A 25,533-nucleotide genomic window follows, 5' to 3' on the forward strand; every position below is an offset into this window, starting at 1 on the left:
CTTCAATAATACAATGGGAAAATAACAGAAAGACAGAGAAGATTTCATATCCTGCCTCATCAAGGCCACTTTCTGCAATAAGAGAGCTTAAAATTAAACCCTGGATCAATGTTGGTGTTAAATGAGCTGATGTTGACCTTGCAGCATGTTTCTTTGTTTACTCCAACAGAAACGTCTTTCTTTCTGCTTGTGATGGGTGGTGTGTGAGTGTCTCCTCCTGTTTAATGCATGTGCACATAGAGATGTGAGGGCACGACTTACGTTCAGGGCGTTCTTCGCTGCCTCGGCCTCTGATCTGCTGTCAAAGCTGACAAAGCCTACCGGCTGGGGAGAGACAGAAACACGCTTTAGGCAAAAACTGAGTCGGCACTTCTGTCTGAGTGACAGAGACATGGTTTTATTATTTGTCACACACACACACACACACACACACACACACACACACACACACACACACACACACACACACACACACACACCACCTCTCTGGTGTGTTTATAAAGAGAGGAAGGCTGGACGCTCACTTTGTCCAGCACCCTTCATCATCCAGCTGAACTATGCCCAAATACGGGCATTTAGAGGCAAACAGAGGGGGGCCCAAGAAAGTGCATAAAGAAGGGTTTAGAGGTGAAAGTGAAAGATCTGTGTTATTAATATTTTTAATATGAATGTGGAGCCTATAAGAGACTCATGTCACATCTCTAACTGCTGAAGATTTAAAAAAAGACTGCAGGGTGTGTGTGTGTGTGTGTGTGTGTGTGTGTGTGTGTGTGTGTAATCTCTAAATATGTTGCTCCCATGAGGCTCTGCTGCTGTTCCGTGTGATCTTGAGGAGGAGGAGGAAAGGAGAAGAAAGATGAAAAAAGACGTGAGGAGGAGGAGGCAGCGTAAGAGGAATATAAATAGAAAGGTCTGGGATCGGGCTATATATGGAGACGACTGCTCAGGGACCGGGAGACGATCGATTGATTTACAGAAACTTTTTTGAAAAAAAAAACAAAGCGCACATCTGTCAGGAGGAAGGCGGCCATTACGAAGGAATGAGGGTCTCACTTATTACTTTAACAGGAACAACTTAAAGTGAACCCTGAGAACATCGCCTGCTTCAGGGAGTGGATTTGACTGAGAGTAGTGACAACACGGTGCACTGCGGTACACAGTGACATCACTGCAGCAGGGTGAAAAGTCAAGCATCAAGACGTTCAGGGGGTGTTAGTTGGGATACCCTCTATTTTAAGCAGAAATATATTAACTCTGCTAATTATCATGGGTGCTAATAGCCTCCTGAAAGTCTTTGACAGCATGCATGCACAAGGAAAGAAGTCCCATAATGCAGCGGGGTTTAGCTGTAGTGTAATCTTTGTTCTTAGATTTGTGGTATTACTCTCGGCACTGTAATCGCTCTAAACCCTCGTAACGAGCTGTATGGAAACAGTGTAATGTGCTCTTGATCACTGACACCTGTCAGCCCGGCTCATTTTCAGTCCCCCCCCACCCCCCACCCCCCAGGCAGAGTTGTCTCTGCTGCTGACACTTCCCCCCCGATCCATCCCACCGGGGTCCAGTGTGTGACTGCAAGCAGACTCTCCCCCGCCACAGGCAAGTCCCTGCAACAGCTCAACCATCACCAAGATACTTCCTGACAGAGGTGCTAACCCGTCATCGTCCCGACAGAAACACACACAGGGGAGGAAGAGGAGGTGTAAAGCACAGAGGAAGGTGTGACGTGCATCTGTACATACCTGTTTAGATGTGAGTTTTATCAAGGAGCCTTCATATCCCTGCAACACAGAGAGAACAGACTTTATTCAGCGTATGCTTCACCAGCTCTAGGGCACTTTCACAATGTCTTTTATGTGTTGGTATATCCAGTTTAAGCATCATTGCTATTACTTTTGCATAGCGTTGTCAGTTTTATCAATCTTTACTTGCCAAATAAACAATTTTTAAGCTTTTAAATGAACCGTTATTAAGATATTACCGTTTTTTTGTGCAAGAAACTAAACATTTAGATTAGCAATATGTGATTACTTTATCCAAAAACATTAGTTTGAGAATTTACGGCGACGTTTGGAGCTATGAGGAGCTGCTGGCTGTATGAGAGAGCCCGGCCTGCTTAAAAAAACATAAACAATGTTTGGAGAATGACTCTCACTGCCTGAACGGTAGACACGGGTCAGAACTGTAAGACCATAGGATGTAAATAATAATTCTGATTTAAATTACCACCAACTTGGCGATAGCTAACTTTTGGGCCATTGACATATTCATCCTGCACTCACTAACAGAGGATGGGTGCTGTAAAACCCATGTGATCTGTAAATGATGTCAGAAAATGTATTCTTTACAATAGTGCTAACGCTAAACCAGAATAACTAACACATAATAGTTAGTACCAGGCAAAGCGGGGAGGGGCTATATAAGGTGAATATATATAATTTCTATAAAAACATTATTATTACAGATGTAATCGGACCTGATATAAACCATTTACCCACAGTACATACCATCAACATTTCTACATGCATAGCTGATGTGGCATTATTCCCTTTAAGCCACTAAAGCTCATAATGGTTGGGCGATGTTGCAGAAGGCTTGCAACAACTCCAACATGCAGTGACCTGAAGTAACCTCTGATTCTGTGTGTGTCGGGACAGAGTTTCTGAGGTGAAGCAAACAGCTTTGTTTTTCTGTGGCAGGCAGCATTTTTCCATGACACACACAGAGGTGCACTTCCTGTGGATAAGATGTATTGAAGCCGGGCTTTAGGAGCACTTGCAGCTCTGCCATGTTTCCTCACCATTCATGGAGTCCATGCAGAGAGGAGCTTCCAATAATAGCTAAGAAAATACAAACATACCTTAAAAGGTCTGAAGAGGAGGTAGAGCTCGCGAGGCTTGATATCCAGCGGCAGCCCACTGACGAAGAGCGTCCGGACCTGAGGAAGAGCAGAAGCAGAGCGAGTCATTGACCTACTCAGGTATTAATAGCTACCTGCAGACACAGAGCAGGTGAGAGCACAGTCTCTAAACTCAGCATCACATCTCAACTGTTCAACTCTCAGATGGAGCCATGCTAGGGAGTCACTGAGAGTGTGTTTGAACAAGAAGGAAACCACATAGGGAGTAGTATATAAGTTATCATCATGTGTTGATGAATACAAGTAAACTCTAAGTAACACCTGCATTCATTACTTTCATTTTTATTTTAAACTGCATATGTAAGCAACAACCTAAAAGTGAACCCTACAAATAAAGTTGAAAATATAAAGATGTCAATGGCACTGAGCTAGAATATAAAGTTAAGAAATAAAGTAAGACAGGAAAGTAATGGAGACTTCCTGCCCCAGTTAAAAATACAGTTATCATGAATGTCTGAAGGTAACAAAACTCCTATTAATCTCACTAATTAACAAATATCTATTTCTTTAATCTACTTTCTCTGATAGTTTATGGGAATATGATGTCATCAACAGCAAGTCGCCCATCTTTGGAGGAAACCAGCGGCTGCAACCCGTTGACTTAACCTGTACAGCCCCAGAATGCACCGCGGTTCCCATTCCATGTAAGCGAAAATAAAAAGCCACTAATCAAACCTCATACACATCACCTGACTGAAGTTGGCTTGGTGCAGGCTGTGCGCAGTTAGACATCCTCACAATAATGACACAGTGCGTTGTAAACATGTGTTTACGACTGAATATAGAATAAAGAGCAGGTATGATTACACACAGCAGGTTTATTAGACAGTCGGTACACACAGAGCTGCTGAGCTAACATCACGCCTCATTCCCACAGGTAATCTGACTCCACACACACACACACACACACACACACACACACACACACACACACACACACACACACACACACACACACACACACACACACACACACACACACACACACACACACACACACACACACACACACACACACACACACACACACATAACACCTTAGCAACTGAGAGGGGGGGGCAGACCCCCACCTTCACTATTACCTCACCTCAATCACACACTGACAGCAGAGAAAATCTATTTCATATAAAGAAAAACGTTTAAAAGGTGCAGAAAACACAGGCAGTGTTAAAGTGTGTTGGCTCCGACTGTAAATCACATTACAGTCATGACATGTGGAATGTTTCTACATGACGTGGTTCCATCTGAAGTCATCTCAGTTACTGCCAAACTCTGATTTAACCTCTGCAGACTGAACAATGGGACACTTCCTGACGTCATTTGTTGTGACACACTAGTGTTTAAGTGTGTAAGTAACACACTCCTGCTGTAGTGAAGTTTCCTGAAGGTCGCAGATGGACAGATAACCCTGTGCCTCTGTTTTATTGGCTTTTAGGAGATATTGGTTTTACTGCTTCCTCGTGAGTCACATACCTTCATCTCCAAAGTGCTGAAAACCCACTGAATCATTGACCATGTATGGCGTGCGCTCACACACACACACACAGCAGGATCAGAAGCAGCAACAGGCAGTTCCCTGGCAACGCCTGAGCGGGGTGCAGCGGGGCACGGAGCCCCCGGCCACAGACATCACTTCCTATTAGAGCCACTGCTGCAGCCATGCCCAGGAGATCAATGCACCTCCACCCACAGACCCACCTTTACTCCACCAGCTCTCTATCAGATGCCCTTCTGTTTCTATAGAATTTCAGCTTAACCCAAATTCAAATAAAAATGTAGAATTGTTTTATTAACCAATTACACACACACCGACCAGTAATGGATGTTCCCAGAATAAAATAACACATTGTACGTGATAGGCTAAGGGGTGGGAAATTGCTTAACAGTTGACCAATAACAACAGAGCCGAGCAAAGGCAGAATGAGAAAGAAAAGCTTTTTGAACATTAAAGCATGGAAACACGTCACAGCAGAGGCACTAAATACTAATATCAAAATGAGCACAATAGGGGCCCTTTAAACCAGAGCAATAATCCCTCAGCAATAAACTGAAATCCAGCCTGCCTATTACAACAAACTATTGCCGTCATTATTAAACTGTTCCCTTTGTTTTCACCTCCCAAAAAGTCGATTTGAAATGAAGTTTTTTTAACTGAAACAAACCTGTCTGGTTGTCTTACTGTTGTCTGAAACTGTAAGGGAACCAAGCAACCAATACCATTTATATTAAGTTATATTAAACAAAAAAAGAGATTTCAAGACTCACAAAAATGTCTCTTTTCTCCATCACAGAATGCACTGTGTCTGTCTCTTGATTAATAAAATGGCCTTGGCCCTTATTCATGTGTCGTTTGTATTCATTATGTGTAAATGTGTTAAACCTTTTTCCTGAAAAGCCTCATTACGCTGCGCCGCTATGCGTGACTCTCTTAGATATCTGCTGCTACTTTAACGGAGCGTTATTTTGACCGCTAGTCTGGGCTGGGATGAGGGACGCGACCTTGGAGTACCGTGAGATGATTACTGTGTGGTTCCTCCTCCCGAGTGTGTGTGATGGATGCAGCTCTGACCTTGAAGAGTAGAGGAGTCTACTGTAGCGTTGCAGGGGGAAACAAAGATGTGTAGCAGAGAGCTCAGAGCTACATTTCTACTAGCGTTGGCCTCTCTTTGTTCCTGCTCTGCGTTATTAAAACCGTGGACTGACATGGCTCTCCATCATCCTCTCAGAACGACACACTGCAGAGGTGTGGAGTGTGTGTGTTAATCTCTGCAGTCAAGTTAGACCTGCGGGGTCACAGGTTAGTGTGCAGGTGAGAGGTCTGCTACAGCTCAGTTAATGTTCCAACAGGTTAACCTTTAAGAGACATTTCAACAAATGACCTCTGAGGAGCACTTCACTGCCTTTCTCCTTCATCCTGCTCAACAAACCAAACTGTGTGTTACTCACACACACATGTGCTCTTTAGGAGTCACATGTATGACACAGAGTTCAACTCTTCCTCCTGTGTGTGTGCTTCGGTGCGTCTCCATGAAGGACTCACATTCCTCCACAGACTCATTAACTGAGCCCCTCCTTCACTGCCTTTGTTGGCGCCTGCCCAAGTGGACACCTTCCACTGTTTGCTCTTCAGGTTGGGTTGGCAGAGCGACAAAAACACGAGACGGAGAGTGCATGAGGACGTGCATGAACCCGTCATGTGACCTGCTGCATCAGTGACTGCACTTTTTAACTACAGAGACAATATATTTCCTGTCTGGCAATGTTTACTACTCAATCTGCCTCTTTCAAATAAAAATAAAGATTCATATGCACACAGAGGACGTGCTTCCGCATTGTCTTATTATGTGTTAGTCCTTCCAGTTAAAGGGTAATTGCTATTGCTTAGCATAGCGTCTCCAGCGTTATCAACTTGCCCAATAAACCTTTTAAAGCTTTTTAATTAACTGTAATTAAGTTATAACAGTTTTTAAGGTGAGAAGCTAACTGTTTTAATTATCAATATGCGATTACTTAATCCCAAAAATGTTTGAGAATTTGAGAATTTACAGCGATGTTTTGAGCGATGCTGCTGGACGTGTGAGAATACCCAGTCTGTTAAAAAAAAAAGACGTCAACCATGTTTTTATAATGACTTTCACTGCCTGAACGGTAGAGACAGGTCCGCACTGCAAGTCTAACTATAGGGTTTTAAAAAATATTTCCCATTTAAATGATTAGAGCCAGAAATATTGAAAAAGCTAGCTAGATAGCTAACATTCAGAAGCTAGCTTGTTAGATGGGTAGCTAACTAGGGAGGTGGATAGAAACCTTAGCTAGCTTGATAGATAGATAGACAATGACAATGGCCCAAAATCATATTAGATTTTGGGCCATTGTCATAACAGATGATAACACCTTATAATTTCAACATTTAGGATACAGGACTGTCTTCACTCTCAGTTTCCATGTTTAATATTATATCTGCATCGCTGCCTCTGACCGCCGTGAAACGATTGGACAGTCGGACACGAACAGTTTCTCTTTGTTCCTCGATCCTGTCTTGACACCCTTCCTATGACCATATAAGGTCCTTCTGTTCACAGACCTTGGCATCATGCTGTCAACGTATGGACCATAAGGAGAAGGAGTCAGTCTACTGGGACTAAAGAGAGGAGAGAGGCAGACTATAAACAGCAGCCGGGTGGAGGAAGGAGGGAGGAAACCAGATAAAGAGAGGGCAGAAAGAGGGTGGAGGGGAGGGGAGGAAGGAGGAAACGGAGAGGAGGGAGATTGAAGTGTACAACGAGATGAGTTAGAGACATTCTTTGTGAAAAAGAAGGTGGATAATTATAGCTGTGAGTAAGCAATATTAAGTGGAGTGGACAGAAGATAAAGACAAGATGGCTGACACATTATTACAAACAAACTAACAACAAAGCCTTTTAAGGAGACTTGGATCATTTTAAATAAATATATATTTATATATATAGCTGTAGATATTTCAATTCTCCTTCATTCTCCTCACATCAGTGAGCAGCCGCTCCTGACGCTAAGCCTTGTTGTTGCCTTTTCAAATACCTCTTGTCGCGCAGCTGACAAATGGCCAAGATAAGACGCTTTTATAAATAACCTGCTACCTATCAGACACAGAGCCGGTGCTTTATTCAATGTGTAATGTGCCTTTATATTCTCACTGTCTACACTATCTGCACCAGTATGTTTTCCTATCATGGCCACTTTCCCCTCTCATAGCGTCTCCTGTCACACAGCGTTAATATTTCTGCGTGCCCTTTTCAGAGATACGTGCCCACTGCCCGATGTACCGCAGCTCCTCCACCCACGTCTCCGGGTGGAGAAGGTCACGCTGGACACATGACCTGTGATTTGAAGAGGACCTGCTGTAGACACAGTCCAGATACACCGCGGGAGACTCGCTAAGCTCTGCACGAGTGATACTCGGATTCTCTCCGGGCGCTTGTAAAGATCCACTTACATGTTTATGGAGTCAACACACTGCTCAGATATGAGTTCATCTTGCAGAGGAACACAGAGGCTTAACTCTCTGTGTTCACTCATTTGTCAAAACTCAGGTGGACCTGCTGGCGCTCCTTAAACACACAGCAGTTAGCCTGACAGAGTGGAGGTCAAAGGTCACATTGCGATGAGCCGAGACGCATACAACAAGCTCACCACCTGCACCGCTTAACACAAAGTGGGCTTGCAGTGATCACAAACTAATAACACTGCTGCTGGTACAGGATGAGTGCCACTAATACTGATCGCAGTCTGTATTTAATTAGAAAACAGTCCTCAGACTGTATAAGCGGGGACTGTTAAAATGTCTCTCGCATAACAAGATGAAGTGTTGATGTGATTAGTTTAAGTTGGACTGTGCTTGTTCCTGATAGCAGGAGCACGTCCCCTCTCTCCGTCATTATGAAAACACTCAACTGAAGAGGTCAGAAATGTGCGCTGAAGAGCCCGCAGCCCGGCTCCTTAAAAGGCCTGGAAACATCTGACGTCCAGCATGTGAGGGGCAGCATGTCAGCGGCACTGCATAAGAACCAGAACACCTGATAATAAAGGACCAGAACACCTGATAATGAAGCTTATCACTAGGTTAGCTACTGGAGCGGCATACCTGCTCTGTTGCAGGTCCATGTTTGGAGATTCTGTTCCTTACCAGATTAACTGTGATGGTGTGAGGCAAAGCAGAGAAACAGGCTGAGGAGATTTAACTCCGGACATCAGTCTCGATTCACCTTATGCTTCAACGGCTCTAGGGCGGTTTCATATTGCGGTATAATGTGTTGATACTTCCGGTTAAATTGTAATTGCTATTACTTACGTCGCCAAATGTATAAATCTTTAATAAGCGTAACATGTATAGGCGTTTGAACAGGGAGTGGGAAAAGGAGCGGGGCTTCATACGGTGAATTCAGAGGTACACAAAACATGTACAACAATTATTATTCATCCAAAATGTGAAACCCTAAGGAGTGTATAAAGTGAATACAGTCAGTGTGAATCTGCAGCACGGCACAGCGTGGCCTTTTCTCAGTGAATGTGCAGTTACATCAGCCGCTGTGTTTGGGTATTCAGTTACACAGTGACCACATGCACTGAGCCTAATCTAATTCTCCAAGAGAAATATCAGATTTAATCTCATATACCTTTCTGACATCACCGGGTTGCACATGAGAGGGAAACTACAAACACACCCAGAAAAAAAAGACAAAGACTATACAAAAACTGTGCAGCATGTTGGAGGAATTGGTGTTTTGCACAAACATCGTTGGCTGTGAGAAGATGTCACTCACTGAGATGATCTGTAATGAGGGGGGGGGCAGCAGCTGTGTGAAACTCACTCTGAACACTTTATTCTAGTGTGTGTGTGTGTGTGTGTGTGTGTGTGTGTGTGTGTGTGTGTGTGTGTGTGTGTGTGTGTGTGTGTGTGTGTGTGTGTGTGTGTGTGTGAGACAAACATTAAGATTCATTAGAATGGATTCATCTATCACCAGTCCTCTCTTTATCCTGCGTACATCTGCAGTTGGTATATTGCCTTTGTTATCTCCAATATCAAATGTTGAACTCAGTTCTTGTATTGGTCTGCAAATTATAATGTACATTTTCTGCATCGGTCGATTCATTGTTGCAGATATTCTACCACTTTTAACTGCTTTGAAGTAAACCTATTCCAAAACTATAAGATATTTGTCCAAAACAAAATGTTCCGCATCCCCTAAAACTTAGAAATCGACACAGAAGGACTCAGAATCAGCCAGGAGTACAATTATGGCAATTTTCTTTTTTCAACTGCCATGTTTTATCCTGAAACGTACGGAAACGCATTCAGCATCCTCAATAACCCCCCAAATCACTCCAGAACTGTAAAGATTGGCAATTTTTTGACTATTATCCCCCGAATTCTAAATACTGCTAATTAACGCAATTTATGCTAATTGCGCTAATTGACCAACACATTTAAGTTAACATCCAGCAGTTTCTTATTGCTTGGGACCCATACTGCACAATCCTAAAATAACACTTTAGGGTATTTCCGGGTTCAGACTGCTGTCAACTTTTTTCAGAATAAAAAAGGACATACAGTATGAGGCAGGTCACAAAGATTAAAGGCGAAATAAAAAGCCTATATTTTTATAATAAATTAAAGGTGCACATATTTTAAAGTATGAAAGAGTGCCTTTATGAGCCCTAGCCTTATAATAATACTAATAAAAGTATAACTCTGACAGATTTACCCGCAAATAAGAGTATTTAGGAGTATTTTAGTGATGGAGTAATGATTAATGTAGGAGTCGCGTGCGGATCGTACCTCTTCCTCGTGGTTGGTGAACTCACTCGGCTCGGTCTCCTTCTCGCTTTTGTTGTTGCTCATCCTGACGACTTTATCAACGGGACTGTCTTCTTCTTCTTCAGTCAGTTTGCCTCTGCTCCTCTTCCTCCCGCTGCAGGTTTCCAGTACCTCCGACAGACTTCAGTCCGTTTGCAGCTGCTAGTTAGGCGACATCAGTGACGACACGGATTCAAAGTAAAATCTGAAGCTGCGAGTAAAATCAGACAGAAAGCTTCTCCTCTTGCTCTGCTGCTCTCAGTGAAACACGCTGCTGTTAGACTGCTGCAAACTTCTCAGCTGAGGAGGAGGACAAGGAGGAGGAGGGAGGGGTTTAGGGTGGGGTTAGGGTGTAGATGCACCGTCTGCTGCTGCTGCTCCATCAGGTTTATAAATGCTGTAATAGCAATGCGTGTTATTTTAGTCTCTGCAACATTCCTACAATATTTCTCTAACAGCAGCTGCTTTAATATTCCTATTTATAGTCTAAATATTACTAATGTGTCTGTAGTCAGCTGATTTTACATGTGCGTTCATTTAAACAGGTATTCTCATTGACAGACACAGAGATAACACACATGCCTATGTTCACTGTCAATAGAAAAGTGTGATTGCAAACACGTTAATAAAATGTTAAAGGAGGAATAAATAAAACATTGCTGGTTACCCTCACAAAAACATTGCATTGTGACATTAAACAATTATATTGGAATCTCTCACTTAAAGGTCACCTATGATGCAAAATCCACTTTTTTTCTGTTCACGAAAAAATATTTGCTCACTTTTTTCCTGATTTATATAAAAACCTGTCTGAAAATGAGCTGATCAGATTTTGGCCACTTTATGATGTCATTACGATTTTTTGGATTTTGTAACCATTAGCCAATCACCAACCAAGGTAACCCCCTCCACCTGATCACCTGAATATCCTCCCAGAGCACCAATTTTGTTTTTTTTAACCAAATATCTCGCAGAGGGGCGTGGGGAGTGGCTCCTTATTTTCATCTAAAGTAACAGACAGAGAATCAGCACTTTTGAAACAGGTCTGAAACAGAGGGGTTTATTGTGATCTGTTTGGTATTTCGAGCCAAACACTTCAGACACATGGTTTGTATAGAGACCTATTGATGAAAAACAGTATAATAGAAGACCTTTAAAAGGACAATATTTCATTTTGTGCTTCAAACTACGTGGATGACACGGTTGTTGGAAAATTCTCTAAAATGTTAGTTTTATCGGCTTATTTTAACAATGGGATCGCATTATTCCTTCCGAAATAATTGCAGATCTGCTGTAAACTAGCTAGCTTACCAAGCTAACCTTGTCATTTCAGATATACGGAAATAAAACACTTACAATTATGAAAACAGACTCTGCCAAAAGAGACAGTTGGCCATCATTGTAATCCCCGAAGGTCAACAAGTGCTCCGGTCCCAGCTGTGTGTGTCACTTTTTAGTGTCCCCTGGTTTCCGTTGTGTTTTACGCCTCTTGCAGCATTTTGTATTTACAGCACTTTTAGTAAATGCTGCGCATGTTTTGTCAAGTTGGTGAAGATGTTTCTTCATTCGCCTGTGTTTTGGCACATTTGTGTTTATTTATTTGCATAGTTTCTGAAGATGCAGCGCGTTATCAGCTGTCGGCCACCATATAAACAATAAGAAACAAAGACATTAAGCAATTACACAACTCCACAAGAAGTACAATACAGTTTGTGTAATTTTTCCACATTCAAATTACATATACCGTTGTTTTTTATGAATGCTTCTTCTTTTAGATCTTCTTGTAGATTATTACCTGTTGCCTGTGTGAAACTCGGCTGCATCATGTGATGTGTTAGTGTTCACACTCAGGAGAGTTTCAGCATGATGCATCATGTGTGTGGACAATTATCAACAGGACTGTGTGTGTATATTTACAGAGAAGATCAGAAGACAACACCTGTGCGTTGCTCAACATTTGTCGGTGGTAACTGATCCGGTCTGATTTATGACCTGTGGGGGGGGGGGTGCCATCTGAAACCCTCCACACCTATGGCGGTCTGCGGCTCAGACGGTACACTCCAGCAGCTTCCTCTCTGATGCTCAGTGCAGCGGACACACACTCGCAGTATGTGACAGCCGGGCAGAGTCATTTCTGCTGAGCATGCACCTCAAAACAACAAAAGAAGGAAAAGCAGTGATGCCCCCCTCCCCTCAGATCACGTCTACATCCATCACAGATACATCTGAAGGAGCTCTGCAAGGAGATAAAAATGGAAATGCTCCCCTTGCTTCTCGACAAGAAGGAATCAAAGCTGCTGCTGGAGTCTGGGGAAGGGGAGATGGGAGGGGAGGAGAGGAGAGGGGGAGGAGACGGGGAGATGTCCCAGCTGTGTTTGACAGGTCTCTGTGTGGTCTGATGCTAAGAGAGGGAGCCCCCCCCCTCTCTCTCTGTGTGTGTGTGTGTGTGTGTGTGTGTGTGTGTGTGTGTGTGTGTGTGTGTGTGTGTGTGTGTGTGTGTGTGTATGTATGCGTGTGCGTGGCTAGGAGACAGTCTGGTCACGCTGTCCTGGTAACATCTCATGGCTCTGATCCCCCGTCTCTGTGTTATCAGAGAGTAACCAGATAAACATGGAGATAAAATGCTGCAGGGAGTTATTTTAGTTTAAACGAATAACAGAGACAGTTATCTCGTATCTGTAGGCTTAAAATAAAGCTAACCACCAGTGGGTTAGCTTAGCACAAAGATAAGCTAGTAAAGTCGAATACGATACCCTGAAAACACTTCCCCACCCACTTCTCCATCTTGTTTGCGCTCACTTCAACAGTTTCTCATGTCTCCAGGCTAAATATGAAGCTAGCGTGTTAGCTTAGCATCAACATGCACATGATCACATGTCTGGACTGTGTCATCTTCAACAAAGCTACTTATAGCATCTTTGTTTAACCTTATATCTTTATGTTCTGTTCACTGTCAGATAATGCAGATGAGCTGGAGAATGAGAAGAAAAGGGCCCAGACTGAGGAGACAGGTGTGTGAGCAAGATGTTGGTTTGAGGAGCGGCTGCTAGCTAGGAGAAGGAGGAAGAACTCTGTGGCAGTATCAGTGTGTTTTGGGGAAACTGGTGCATAGCATGTGTGCTAACCTGAGTTTAAACCTTGACTCAGTGTGTGTAAAGGTCTATAATATTCCTCTAAACTGCTGACATGTCTTAAAGCCGTGTAGAGGAAGTAGGTGAAGTTACATTCTCTCTTTGTTGTGCAGTGGATCCAATAAAAACTGAAAACCTGAGTCCTTCAGTTTTTATCACACAATAAACCTCTGACCTTTACTGCTCTGAGGGTACATCTCCATCTATTACTGTTATCTTTTAGTGTTTATGGTGTTCTGCTGTGCAGTAAAGGAACAAAAGATGACTTATAATACACATGCTGGCCTTGCATTCTGTGTTTGACACGTTTTGGATGATATTAGCATTCTGTGCCTCTCCTGTGACATGTTTCCATGCTTTGATGTTCAAAAAGAAAAAAAAAAAATCTTTTTTTTCTCATGCCGGTGCTGCATCACCTCTTTTCACCCTCTGTCTGAAACCAGAGCTCCCAGTCTGCTGTGATTGGTTAGTTGGCCGACTGTGTTGTGCTTGGTCAACCGCTTATAGATGTCCCGCCCCTTAGCCCATGACGTACAATGTGTTGGAGCGCTAGCCAATAGAAGCGCAAGTGTGTGTGTGAAAACCACAAGAAGCAGGATAGGGTCCCCAGCACATTTCGCTGGGAACACTAAAGTAAAATATGAGGATGCTTGTATGTTAACCACCACAGTGGAGTGGAGCTGGTGGTCGTGCAGGAGGAGGAGGGGGGCTGTGTCAGTCTCCAGCTGCTGGTCTGTTTCAGAGGGGACCACAGAGTCCCTGTTGTGATGAGATTAATGGTTCCTGTGGTCTGCAGAGGAGGTGACTGCACCTATAGGTCACTCATCACTCTGTAAAGATGGAGCGAACCTGCAGGCAAAGGTCAGCTGTCACTAAGCCTTACCCAACTGCTACTAAAGGGTGGAGAGCATAGACTGTATATATGGTGGAGAGGGTGGAGCTCCAAACCTAGCTGATCGAGTCTCTACCCAGATATATGTATTTATATTTATGAATGTCAGTTCACTCAGGATCTTTGTCTTTAAGATAACTGACTGTTTTAAAGGCAGAATGCTGAGAGGATGTTGGCACTAACAAAGTGCTGCAGTGATTGAGTTTCACAACACTACAGTAAGGGGTTGGGGGGGAATAACTGTGTCCAAATATAGACAAGCATTTCTGTTATGAGCTGCTATCATCACAGTCATGGTGTAGACTAAAAGACCCCCCCCCCATGAGACCGTCGTCACTCTACATCCTGTAACTGTGCCCAGCATCTGTCCTCCGCCACTTTAAACACCTCCCAAAAGAAGGAGGAGGAGGAGCAGGAAGAGGAGCAGGAGGAGGAGAAGGTGAATAAGTTATAGTAGAGAGGCCCCAGCTGCACTCAAATAATTAGCCCCCCTCATCCATATCTGACCCCACAGCAGGTGGGGCTGGGTGCAGCAGCTGCATGCTGCACCCAGCCCCACCTGCAATACACTGTGGGGGTACCTGGCATTATTCAGGCCATGCTGCTGGAGGAGTGTAACCACACCAAGCTCCATGACAACTGGGACTGTGTACAATTACTTTACTTATAATATGAATAATTAAACTGTTATCGTGTACTGTATTGTGTATTGTGTGAGCGGACAGCAGCTCAACCGTTCCCCCTGGTGGTCAAACTAAGGTAATGTAAAGACAAAATATATAAATAAATAAAAGCTTCAATTTAATAAACTTGCTTAGCATGACATTTGACGAGTGCTTGATACAATTATCATTTTGAAAGAATTAAAGATATTAACTACTTTTGTCAAATATATAACATTTAAAAGCTATTATAAATAATACAAATAAAACAACATACATTTGAAAAATGAAGATAATATTTATTGCAATTTTTACCAGAACAATTATAAAGACATTTAAATGTAATTAATTAACAAGGAGATTTACAATGTCAGGCCTGAAATACATCAGACTATCTGAAAAAGAAGTGAAAAAGCAGAAACTGCTGAAAAATGATTCTCACGGGTGGAGGTAAAGAAGGTGGAGTTCACAGGTGGAGGTAAAGAAGGTGGTGTGAGATCCTCACATGTGGATGTAAAGAAGGGGGAGTCAGTTCCTCACAGGGGTGGTGCTGTTTCCTCTCACAGTCTTCTTCAGGTGGTGGTAGTTTGGCAGGATCTTCATCAGGAAGTCCAGCTGCAGAGTCTGAGGCTGCAACACAGAAACACCACCCTCAGTGATAAGAACACCACCCTCAGGTATAAGAACACCACCCTCAGGTATAAGAACACCACCCTCAGGTATATAAACGCCACCCTCCGTCAGCTGTGTGGGTGGTGCAGGTGCAGCACTGACCTGAGGCTTCTCGCTCTGCAGGCGGCGGTTGGTGCCACAGCCATACACCACCGTGTTCTCCGGAACCACCTCGCAGGTGTTGAGCTGGCAGCAGGCGCCCACGATGCAGCCGCTGCTCAGCACCACCCTCCTGCCCAGGTCAGCTGCAGGGGGAATAGTTAGACACATACACAGGTTACACTTTTATATTATATACAGAGGTGGGAGAAGTACTCAGATCTTGACCTTGAGTACAAGTAAAAGTTCCAGAGTCTAGGAATACTCTGTAGAAGCAAGAGCCCTGCAGTCAAAAGGTTACTCAAGAAAAAGTACAAAAGTATCAGCATCAAAATGTAATTAAAGTACCAGAAGTAAAATGCACTAGTTGTGCAGATTGACCCATTTCAGAATAATATGATATGTTTTGAAGTAGTGATGCATTAAAGTGTTATCAAAGTGGTTAAGAGGCAGCTAGTTTGAATCACTTTGTATACTGCAAGGTAGCTTGTGAATTTACTCCAGGTGATTTCACATCATTAATAAACATTTGTAAAGTAACTAATGGTATTAAATAAATGCAGTGGAGTAAAAGTACACAATTGACCTCTGAATTGTAGTGGAGTAGAAGTACAAAGTAGCATAAAATGAATCTACTCAAGTAAAGTAGTATCTCAAAAGTGTACTAAAGTACTGTAGTTGACTAAATGTACTTAGTTACTTTACACCTCTGATTATGTATTATATACATTTTATGTATATACAAAGTACACAGAGAGGGATTTCAGTACTCACCCTTTGACTCGATCACGTTGTTGTCTCCGATGTTCAGGGCCTGAGACACTGATCCTCATTATGAAGGATTTAAATGTAAACACTATTATAAAACAGATGTATGTTCAAAGACTGAATGTTTGATTACCACATGGCTTTTTGTTCTAAAACTGTCTTTCATATGAACATTTTTGTACAGTGTTTGCATATCTTATTTTAAACTTAGGACTTCATTTATAATGTAAACCTGAACCAACAGCGCCCTCTGGTGGACAAAATTGATATTAATAACAATAGAAATTCATTTTTTCTGTTACTTCTCAGCTGACATTGACTCAGACATTACTGCAATACTCAGTCAGATGCTATAGATTATATTATATTATATATCACTTTAGAGGATACCACATCCCACTTCAAACACATTGTTGGTCCCGATGGTCATGGTTTTCTGCTCCGCGCCCTCAGAGTCCGGCAGCTGGTTTTCCGGGTAACTGCACACAGGAGGAGATAAAACATGAGGTTACAATAGTATGTTATTATTACATGTTATTGTATGTGTTCTCCTCCTGCCTGTTGATGATGAGCGCCTGCTCCTCAATCAGGTTCCCCTCCCCGATGATGATGGGCCCCGCCTCCGCGATGATCCGGGCTTTGGGATGCACTACGGTCCGGGCTCCTGAGGGAGTAGCAGCAGGAGTGATGGAGAATGCTGCGTAAATAAATGATAATAATAATGATAATAATAAAACTCACCGATGGTCACATCTCCTCTGATCTCGCTCTCCACACACACCACTGCTCCTGCTGCGATCTTAGCGCTGTGGGAGAACAATATTTAAAATCACAATGCCTACATAGAATAAATATACATACATAAACAAAAACATAAATACAGCTGATCAACAGTCAGTCTGCTGGCATTTTTGTATACAGAATGAATACATTAGTTAGTACGTTAGTATACCCACAGAATAACAGTCTGTTAACACATTAGTATAAGATAATTACTGCCAACACAATATATTAACACAGAATATATGTATATTGATACACAGAATAACGGTCTGCAGAATCATCAGTATTTAAGAGATAGACACGGTTCTTATTTTTCTGATATTTATAAAGGGTTTTACCTCTTCTGAGCGGCGATCTGCTTGCAGTCTGACATCCTCACAACAATCAAGGCGTTATCGATGTTTGATTGTAGATCCTGGCTCCGAGCTCATACTCGATCAGCTTTGTCTGACTCACTGCTGCCCTCTGCTGGACTCATCAGGAACACATTCACTCAACCATAGTGCCTCAATTTATTGTATTTAGCTATGTCACTATTCATATTCACAAAAAGGTTGTCAAACATAATTTAATCTTCTTTTTCACTAAAGAAATACATTAGTAATAATTTAGTAGTATTTTATTCTCCCCGCCTCATAGGAAACTCCTGTTTATTGTCAGGAGAAATATATGAGTTTAAACCATAGACTGTTTGAGATTAAACTCATATCTTATTCATTTCGAATTTCATCGAAGTAACAGCCAGACACAGAGATGTATTCTGCCTCTTAGTTTTTAAATCCAAAATAAGAAATCTGTGTGGAAGGACTGATGGCATAGTACATTTTAAAAATCATATTAAAGTTAATTAAGGAATTAATTGTAAAAAGAACAAAAAAGAAGTATGGATTGTGAAATATACTACAGATTTGTTCTGGTGGTTAAATAAGCATTTAAATAAGCAGACAGGAAACAGAATATGACAGAATCTTTAATTCTTGCATTAAGAACAAACTCATGATGACGGCTTCTGAATAAACTGAAGTAATCACACGATCACCACATGAGTGATCCTTTGGATACAAATACCCATAAGGCAATATTCTGTATTAAATATGTTTATAGCAGGGTAAAACATATAGTAAATAAAAAAGATAATGGTGAAAATAGTCAGGCTCGGAGAAATCAACAATACCTGAGTAAAGTCAACGTCACCCATTAATGATTAATAATGGTGAATGTCTGTAAAATGAATAATAAAACGTGTCTTGGAGGGCTGGTGTAATACTCATTGTGGGGCCTAATGCTAAAATCATTTAGGAATAAAACATTTTTCAAACATTATAATTATTATAAGATAAATTGGCTGATTCTCCTGCTGGAATAAATATTTGCATAAAGAAGTGTTTCTTAATACCATCATCTCACTTATACCTGATTCTCTTTTTTACAGAATTATAAAATGATCTCCCCATCAGTAGAAGGATTTTCCAGCAACTTTCCTTTTTAAAAAACTCATGATCTAAAAACACTTCAAGAGGCAAAGCTTGAAAACCTTGTAGATGCTAGAGATTGTTCTGCTTTTATTGTGAAGGGCAGTGGGTCAGAACTTGTGGCTGCCTCTGAAGTCGGAGCCCGGTCTGGAGGGCCAGAAAGTCCCACTCTGCCTGTAAAACACACAGAGGAGGGAATATATATTTACTATTATATATATTTTACATTTTCACCTTATGTAGCCCCACCCCTTTTCCCACTTCATGTTCAAACGCTTATGTCGTAGTTCGTTAGACTTGCATTATACAAATAAGACCAGTGTGGCCTTTGTGCTTAATGCTAAGCTAACAAGCTCCGACTCTTGAACGAGGAAGAACTCGCCTCATGTTCTCGTCCTGCTGGTCTTCAGCCTTCAGCGCAGATCTGGAGATCCCCATTCCTGGAGGGATGCGGTCCGGATAGCGCACAGCGATCTTCATGCCATTCAGATCAGAGCCCTGAACACACCAACACAACATGTTTGTTCAGCAGGAGAAACAGCAGCAACACTCACAGGGACCTCCTGCTGTTAGAGCAGGAGGACACAGGGGGTGACAAGGTGTGCGCTTCACAGTATCTATGAAGTGTAGTGTCATCTTCCAGGAAGTAGTACTCACATGCAGGCGTCTGATTGCTTCATCACAGTGATCTCGTTTGGTATAGTTAACGAAGGCGCATCGTTTGTTAATGAGGAGCTTCACACTGTGGACCGGCCCCACGCTGCAGCAGGAGACAGGAAGGAAAGAGTCAGGAGGTGCGACCACAGAGGATAGAGGGAAGGAGTACCAGGAGGAGGAAAGGAGTAATGTTCTCACTTGTTAAACATGTTGCTGAGGATGGCCTCAGACAATGGGTACACCAGGTTCCCCACCCACACTGGAAACAGCTCCCTGTGAAACACACATACAACACTTTCATACTAATACTAATAATGTAAAAAATACTAATAATTGTCTAGTTATAGATAATCATAATATAATAAATACAAAAAGTCATATCTAAAAATAATAATAGTGTAGTAAAAATATTTAGTGTAGTAAAAAATAATAATAATATAAATACAAAGTAATGATAGTGTAGTAAAAAATAAATAATAACAATAATGACTGACTGTTCAGCCCCGCTCTTCATTGCCTGGTTAGGAACGATCTTCTGTTGACTCTGGATGTTGGACATATTCTGGACTAAAGGTTTGTTCTTTAATAATTGTAGAGCACTGTGAGAATGGTGAGGATGAGGAGCAACAGGATAGAGAAAAGGAGAAGCAGGAGGATGAAGAAGAGGAAGAGCAGCAGGGCTTATGTTGGCAGAGAGGACTGGAGACACTCCGTTGATGTTAACAAGTTGAGCTGGTTTGAGGGGGACACCTTGAATAGTTCCTGTACACAAACACACGATGAACGATCATAAATATATGTATTAGGGCTGCACAACATATCAAACATCTATTGTAAACGTTATATCAACATTTGTGGTATGCATATTGCAAGACTGCTCGAACTGCAATAAATAGTAGCCTATTCCATGTGCCATGCAGTCACTCTCTGCATGTTAATACATCTGGCCAATCAGGCGAAGCCCTACTGCTCTAGATGCCCCGCCCCCCATGAAGGAGCTATGCTATTGGTGGAGAGTAAAGCTAATGGATCTAAGATCTTTACGATGGCTGAAGGGAGACAAGCAAGGAAAATGTGGGGGATGAGGAAGAACTCGAGGAAAAAAACATATGGTGATTGTTAGGATTATTTCAACTATAACGTAGTTACATGCTTTAATGTTTAAAACACATGAAGTTAGTGTTGGAAGGAGGAGTTTCTCCTGCTCGTGACACTCACCTGGGGGACGGTTTAAAGCTGACAGCACCTCCAGAGCCTTCTCCACCGTGCCGTGGATTATTAAAGCATTTGAGCTCTGCTCCCGAGTGAAGCCATACTCCTGCAACACAACAAACAAGAATATCTGTCATACACCACCTCCTTCTCTAAGAGCATCTTTGAATAAAGTCAGGTGTGAGTGTGACGCACCATCAGCTGAGTGATCTGCACCCTCATCAGCTCCTGAGCTGCTTCTGCACACGAGCCGTCCAGAGACAGCACCTCCCTGAAGGCTCCGGCCGCCTCCGCATACCTCTGCAGGAGGAACCAGAAGGGCAGTAAGAGGAGAACTCTGAACTACTGTCTCCCTTGTTTTATATATCTAAATATTTCCTCCATGTGTCTGCATTGATCCCTGTGTTTACCTTGAGTCCGGCCAGCGCCCTCCCCCTCCTGAAGTGAGCTTTGACCCAGCCGGGGTTCATGCTGAGGCACAGCTCTGCGTCTGCCAGCGCCTTCTCAAACTGCTGAGACTTCTCGAAGCAGAACGAGCGGTTCCCAAACAGCCTGAGACACAAACATCTGGACTTTAACTCCTGACCAGTCACTCTTTATTGTTTTAATAACCACTAACCAAGTCGATTTCCATATCCCGCTCATTCAACTTTCTAGACAAAAACTCATTTTTACAAGATGACCCTTGAACGCATCATACTGTAACTCAATGCAGCCTCTGAACGGCTAACGTTAGCTAGCTCTCCTGGAGACTTACCACAGATTTCAGTATCAAGGCTAACAGGCTGTGCTTTAAGACTTGATAAGGAGAATCAACATTTACATTTCTCTATAATTAAATAGAAACCGGTTCCTGTAAATAGGTGCATAACAAGAGAGAGTGTGTGTCCTCACTTAAACTCCGTGGGGTTGTATTTAATTGCGTCGGTGAAATACTTCACAGCCATATTAAAGTCTCCAGCACTCGCAAACTTATTGCCAATAACTGGAGAAAAAGGGAGAAAGTGCAGGAAGAATTAACACAGAATATTATATAATAATAAATGAACAAATGGATCAGTTTATGCATGAAAAACTAAACTCACCCGCGAGATCAGTACTGAATTTAACATTATCTTCCAAAGTGGGGGGGGCAAAGTCCTGCAGACACACACACAGATGAGTACATGTTATTCTAATAATGCATTATAATATAGGAATAAGGTAATAAAGCTCGGTCCTCTCCTCACCTGCTTCTTCTCTTCCTCTGGGGCTCCTTCAGGTTTCTCGGGGGGGCTCTTTGCTTCCTCTGTGGTGGTGGTGGTGGTGGGGGGGGGGGCCTCCTCTTCCTCTCGGCGCGGGGATTCTGCTCCAGCTGTCGCCTGGCAATCTGAGCAGCATTACTCACAAACGTGCTGCTCATGTCGAGCTCCTGCAGAAACACACTCCTCACCATGAGACCACTTTTAAATGGGTGGAATAAAAACGAATTGTATCTCAATCCCATAGAGGCGAGGATGTGGCACCTCAGAGTCTGCGGAGTCCTTCTTGGTGTCTTCATCGCTGGACTCTTCCTCACTGCTGCCGCTGCTGCCACCGCCGCTGTCTTTTGCTTCGGCCGGCGGGTTGTTTTTGGTTTCCTCACTTCCTGCGGTGCTTCCCTCTGATTTGCTCTGCTGCTCAGCTTCTTCTGCCTGGAAACCAAAAGAGACGAAACACCTGCTGAATCTGTTCAAACATAGTAAAGATTATGATTGTATTTTACCTCATGGGTCATAAATACCTCTTTGTTTGTTTCGGGGTTCAGTTTCTCCTTCTCCAACTTCTCAAGCCGTTTTCTTTCTTTACGTTTCTACAGGGCAACACAGATAATTCAGTTTCTAATATATCAGCTGACATAAATGCATTATATTTATTTATATATACATCTACCTGTTTCTTAATTCGCTTCTTCTCAGCCTTCTCTTTGCTTTTTATAACTTCTTCTAATAATCTGGCTCTTCTTTCAGCGTCCTAAAAAATATTTATATTTTGTTATTTTTCATCCCGCCTCAGAGTAAGATATCAGACAGACTAAACTGTCAACTCACACTCTCTTTAGGCTGGACTTTTGAAGAGGATGGTGGGTAATAATTGTCGGGGGGCTGATAAGCCGAGCCCCCCGTTAATGCAGTCCCACTGTTCCAGTCTGCCAGGTTTGAGTACGCTGTGAAATTATTAGGCCCAAGACCCCATTCACCATAAACCTCCTCCGTAACACCACACTCTCCATTTTTGCTGATATTAGCTGGGACACAAAACGATATCAAGTTAAAAATCACTGAATAAATGTGTTATTCACTTTAGTATTTGTGCTACTTCTTACCAACAACGCCAACTCTAAATCTCCCCTGGATTCCAGGACGGCTCTCAAACAGATTCACCATCCTATGCTGCACAGGAGAGGCATACATTACAAACATTTACCATCATACTGTGCACACACTTCATTTACCCATGATGCACCTCACTCTCTGCTTCAAGATCAGTAAAAGTACTTGTCTGACAACAAGAAGAAATTAATTTTAGATAGTTTTGTTAAAAGTTCATTTATATGTGCTAAGGCACTGTAGACTGTGATTCATCATTATTATGTATACACTTACATCATGTATATATACACAGATAATAACACTTCCGTTAGACACGTTGTCAACATGCGGTAAAAAAGTTTTAAAAGTTTACTCACAACCATCCGGATATCTGTAAACTCTGAAAAAGAATACAAACAAACATGTGACATCATGTAGTAAATCCCATTTTAAGCTTACATCGTGTAGTAAATTAAATTTGAATCTTCCGTTACGCATTAAATCATCGTTAAGAGTGAACAAGTTGTACTACATTGCTGAGGAAGTTGTTCAGGCTTATCAGCAGGACTCACTAGCCTGTTAGCTTGTTAGCCTTATTAGCTAGACAGCTTTAAATATCCTCATGTTCTTACCCGTCTCTTCTCTAAATATATCCATGTTAGTAAAGTAAATCCTCCCACAGCCTCATAAACTCGTTAAGTTAGGTAAATCAAACGCCAAACAGCGTTAATTTATCTCTCTAACTTTGTCAGCGTGCATGTTGTTTCCGCGCTTTCCACTTTTTTTTCTTCTTCTTCTGCTGCTGCTGCTTTTCCTTCCTTCTTCTTTGGTGTTTAATGGTTAACAAAGTTAGGTGTACTCCCGCCACCTGCTGGACTGACAGGTGCCACGACACAAAAATACACTTGATACATCCATACTGCTTTAGCCATTTACAAAATATAAATATTATCAATAGGTAATATTACAATGATAAAAATAATTACGTGTTTGACAGCTTGCACCAAAAGATGAAATAAATAAGATGTTATTAATTATTTTATTCATCACACCATCATTAGCACACACACCTTCATCAAACTTCACTTAATACAATTATTTCAGGTAAAATACCAAATCTGGGGCTAATAACAGACATATTATCAGTGTCCTCCAGAATCCAGTGCTCCTTGTGCCGGTAGATTCACTGTCTCATGTTAAAATCAAATATAAAGACAATCAGAGAACCTTTTCCAGCTTGTAGTAAGAAAAATTACAAATGTTTATCATATACATGTACATTCAGGAAATCTCTGATCATGGTCGCACCTCACACACCATTATTAAAAAATCTCTTTCAGCAGTGCTAGCACCCGTTTAACTTGATAAGTGAAGGCAGCACAGAGTATCAGTCTGTCTGCAGCATGTCAGTCATTAAACGCAGCACAGGGTTAAAAGTCTCTCTGCAGCATGTTACAGTCAGTGAAGGCAGCATGTTGCAGTCAGGCCCAATCCCAAACCACGCCCTACACCCTACTCCTACACACTCCCCCTCCGTGAGTGAGCGAACTCCGTGGAGTGACACTTGCAGCTCAACGAGGCTCCTTCCTGTCAGATGGAGGGAGTAAATACAGCAGCAAGTTTTGGGACAAACTCCCCTCTCTCCGGCAGAAACAGGAAATGCCGTAACTGTATGTAACAACGGTTTCAAATCAGCATCTCTTTGACAAAAAATTTAAATTAATAACTCAAATAAAACTCCAAACATCTTTAATTGTGTTACTTTTTTGTAAAGCTCTTTTAGTTTTAAACCTGATGTTTATAAGCTTCTTAGTTTTTGCAACAGTCTGTAAATACACACAACTTTATAATAAAATGCACACATTTACCTTTTTCTAGACTAAACACAGGTATGATCCTAAGTTAAAAACATATGAGGTTATCATGAGGTTGTTAACATCGCAATTTATCAGTGGATGTTTGCTGGAACTACTTGTTAACAGCTTGTTTCCTGACGGACACACACAGCGTGACTCCGGTCAGGAAGAGACCGGTCTCAAGTCAGCACCGCTGCAGACTCGCTGTTTGAGGGCTTGATAGTCCACTCCCCCTCCACACTGCTCCACACTAATTGCTTTGGAACAGCCCTCAATATGGCGGACCCTCCACGTGAACGCGCAAACGGAGGGGTAGGGTGTAGGGGGCGGTTTGGGAATGGGCCTCAGTGAACGCAGCACAGAGTCAGAGGTCACAGTGTCTGCAGTAGGAGGTCTCAGTTGTTACGGGGGGGTCCGTGCATTGCGCACAGAGAAGGGGATCAGTCTGTGGTATACAGAGCCCAGCAGGATGCCGGCCCCCAGCACCAGGACGCAGATAAGGCTGAAGGCCCAGCGGGGGCCTAGCAGGGTGTAGACCTGAGAAACAAACACAGGGCCCAGAGTCCGGGCCCCACTGCCCGAGGCCGTCAGCAACCCCATGTACAGACCCTGCAGAGAGACAGAGACAGAGACAGAGACAGAGACACACACACACACACACACACACACACACACACACACACACACACACACACACACACACACACACACACACACACACACACACACACACACACACTACGTAA

General features: G+C 42.5%; 3 protein-coding genes across 3 annotated transcripts; all 3 read right to left on the reverse strand.

Moving 5' to 3' along the window:
• Nucleotides 1-261: 261 nt before the first annotated feature.
• On the reverse strand, nucleotides 262-10,564 carry LOC104948500 (RNA-binding protein with multiple splicing-like; the record flags this gene model as incomplete). The annotated part of the gene is made up of 4 exons (XM_010774704.1): nucleotides 10,236-10,564; nucleotides 2,861-2,938; nucleotides 1,743-1,781; nucleotides 262-324 (listed from the first exon to the last, which is right to left on the reverse strand). Coding segments are annotated over exons 1-4 (243 nt in total), but the record flags the coding sequence as incomplete, so codon positions are not given.
• Nucleotides 10,565-15,216: 4,652 nt separating this feature from the next.
• On the reverse strand, nucleotides 15,217-17,705 carry LOC104948498 (dynactin subunit 6-like). Its single transcript, XM_010774702.1, has 7 exons — nucleotides 17,599-17,705; nucleotides 17,219-17,283; nucleotides 17,036-17,141; nucleotides 16,868-16,956; nucleotides 16,484-16,531; nucleotides 15,713-15,855; nucleotides 15,217-15,568 (listed from the first exon to the last, which is right to left on the reverse strand). The coding sequence occupies exons 1-7, from the start codon at nucleotides 17,631-17,633 to the stop codon at nucleotides 15,467-15,469; spliced, it is 588 nt and encodes a 195-aa protein (XP_010773004.1). The 5' UTR covers nucleotides 17,634-17,705; the 3' UTR covers nucleotides 15,217-15,466.
• Nucleotides 17,706-18,217: 512 nt separating this feature from the next.
• On the reverse strand, nucleotides 18,218-23,743 carry LOC104948499 (tetratricopeptide repeat protein 31-like). The gene is given in 19 exon segments (XM_010774703.1): nucleotides 18,218-18,906; nucleotides 19,115-19,230; nucleotides 19,390-19,492; nucleotides 19,588-19,662; nucleotides 19,884-20,151; nucleotides 20,608-20,707; nucleotides 20,797-20,901; nucleotides 21,012-21,153; nucleotides 21,496-21,586; nucleotides 21,687-21,741; nucleotides 21,831-21,863; nucleotides 21,866-22,012; nucleotides 22,107-22,274; nucleotides 22,364-22,432; nucleotides 22,513-22,593; nucleotides 22,671-22,867; nucleotides 22,946-23,012; nucleotides 23,309-23,331; nucleotides 23,564-23,743. Coding segments are annotated over 19 exon segments (1,929 nt in total). The 5' UTR covers nucleotides 23,589-23,743; the 3' UTR covers nucleotides 18,218-18,842.
• Between the last annotated feature and the right edge of the window lie 1,790 nt (nucleotides 23,744-25,533).

This window comes from Notothenia coriiceps, unplaced genomic scaffold, assembly GCF_000735185.1.
Source record: "Notothenia coriiceps isolate Sejong01 unplaced genomic scaffold, NC01 NC01_scaffold00014435, whole genome shotgun sequence".
Taxonomy (NCBI): Eukaryota; Metazoa; Chordata; class Actinopteri; order Perciformes; family Nototheniidae; genus Notothenia; species Notothenia coriiceps.

What these genes read in the sequence shown, in the direction of transcription:
- LOC104948498 (XM_010774702.1), bottom strand. Translation starts at nt 17,633, where the DNA reads ATGTCAGACTGCAAGCAGATCGCCGCTCAGAAGAG. An exon ending in CAGATCGCCGCTCAGAAGAG is followed by an intron (nt 17,284 to 17,598) that starts GTAAAACCCTTT and finishes GTTCTCCCACAG; the next exon opens with CGCTAAGATCGCAGCAGGAG. An exon ending in TGCAGAGCGAGAAGCCTCAG is followed by an intron (nt 15,569 to 15,712) that starts GTCAGTGCTGCA and finishes TCTGTGTTGCAG; the next exon opens with CCTCAGACTCTGCAGCTGGA.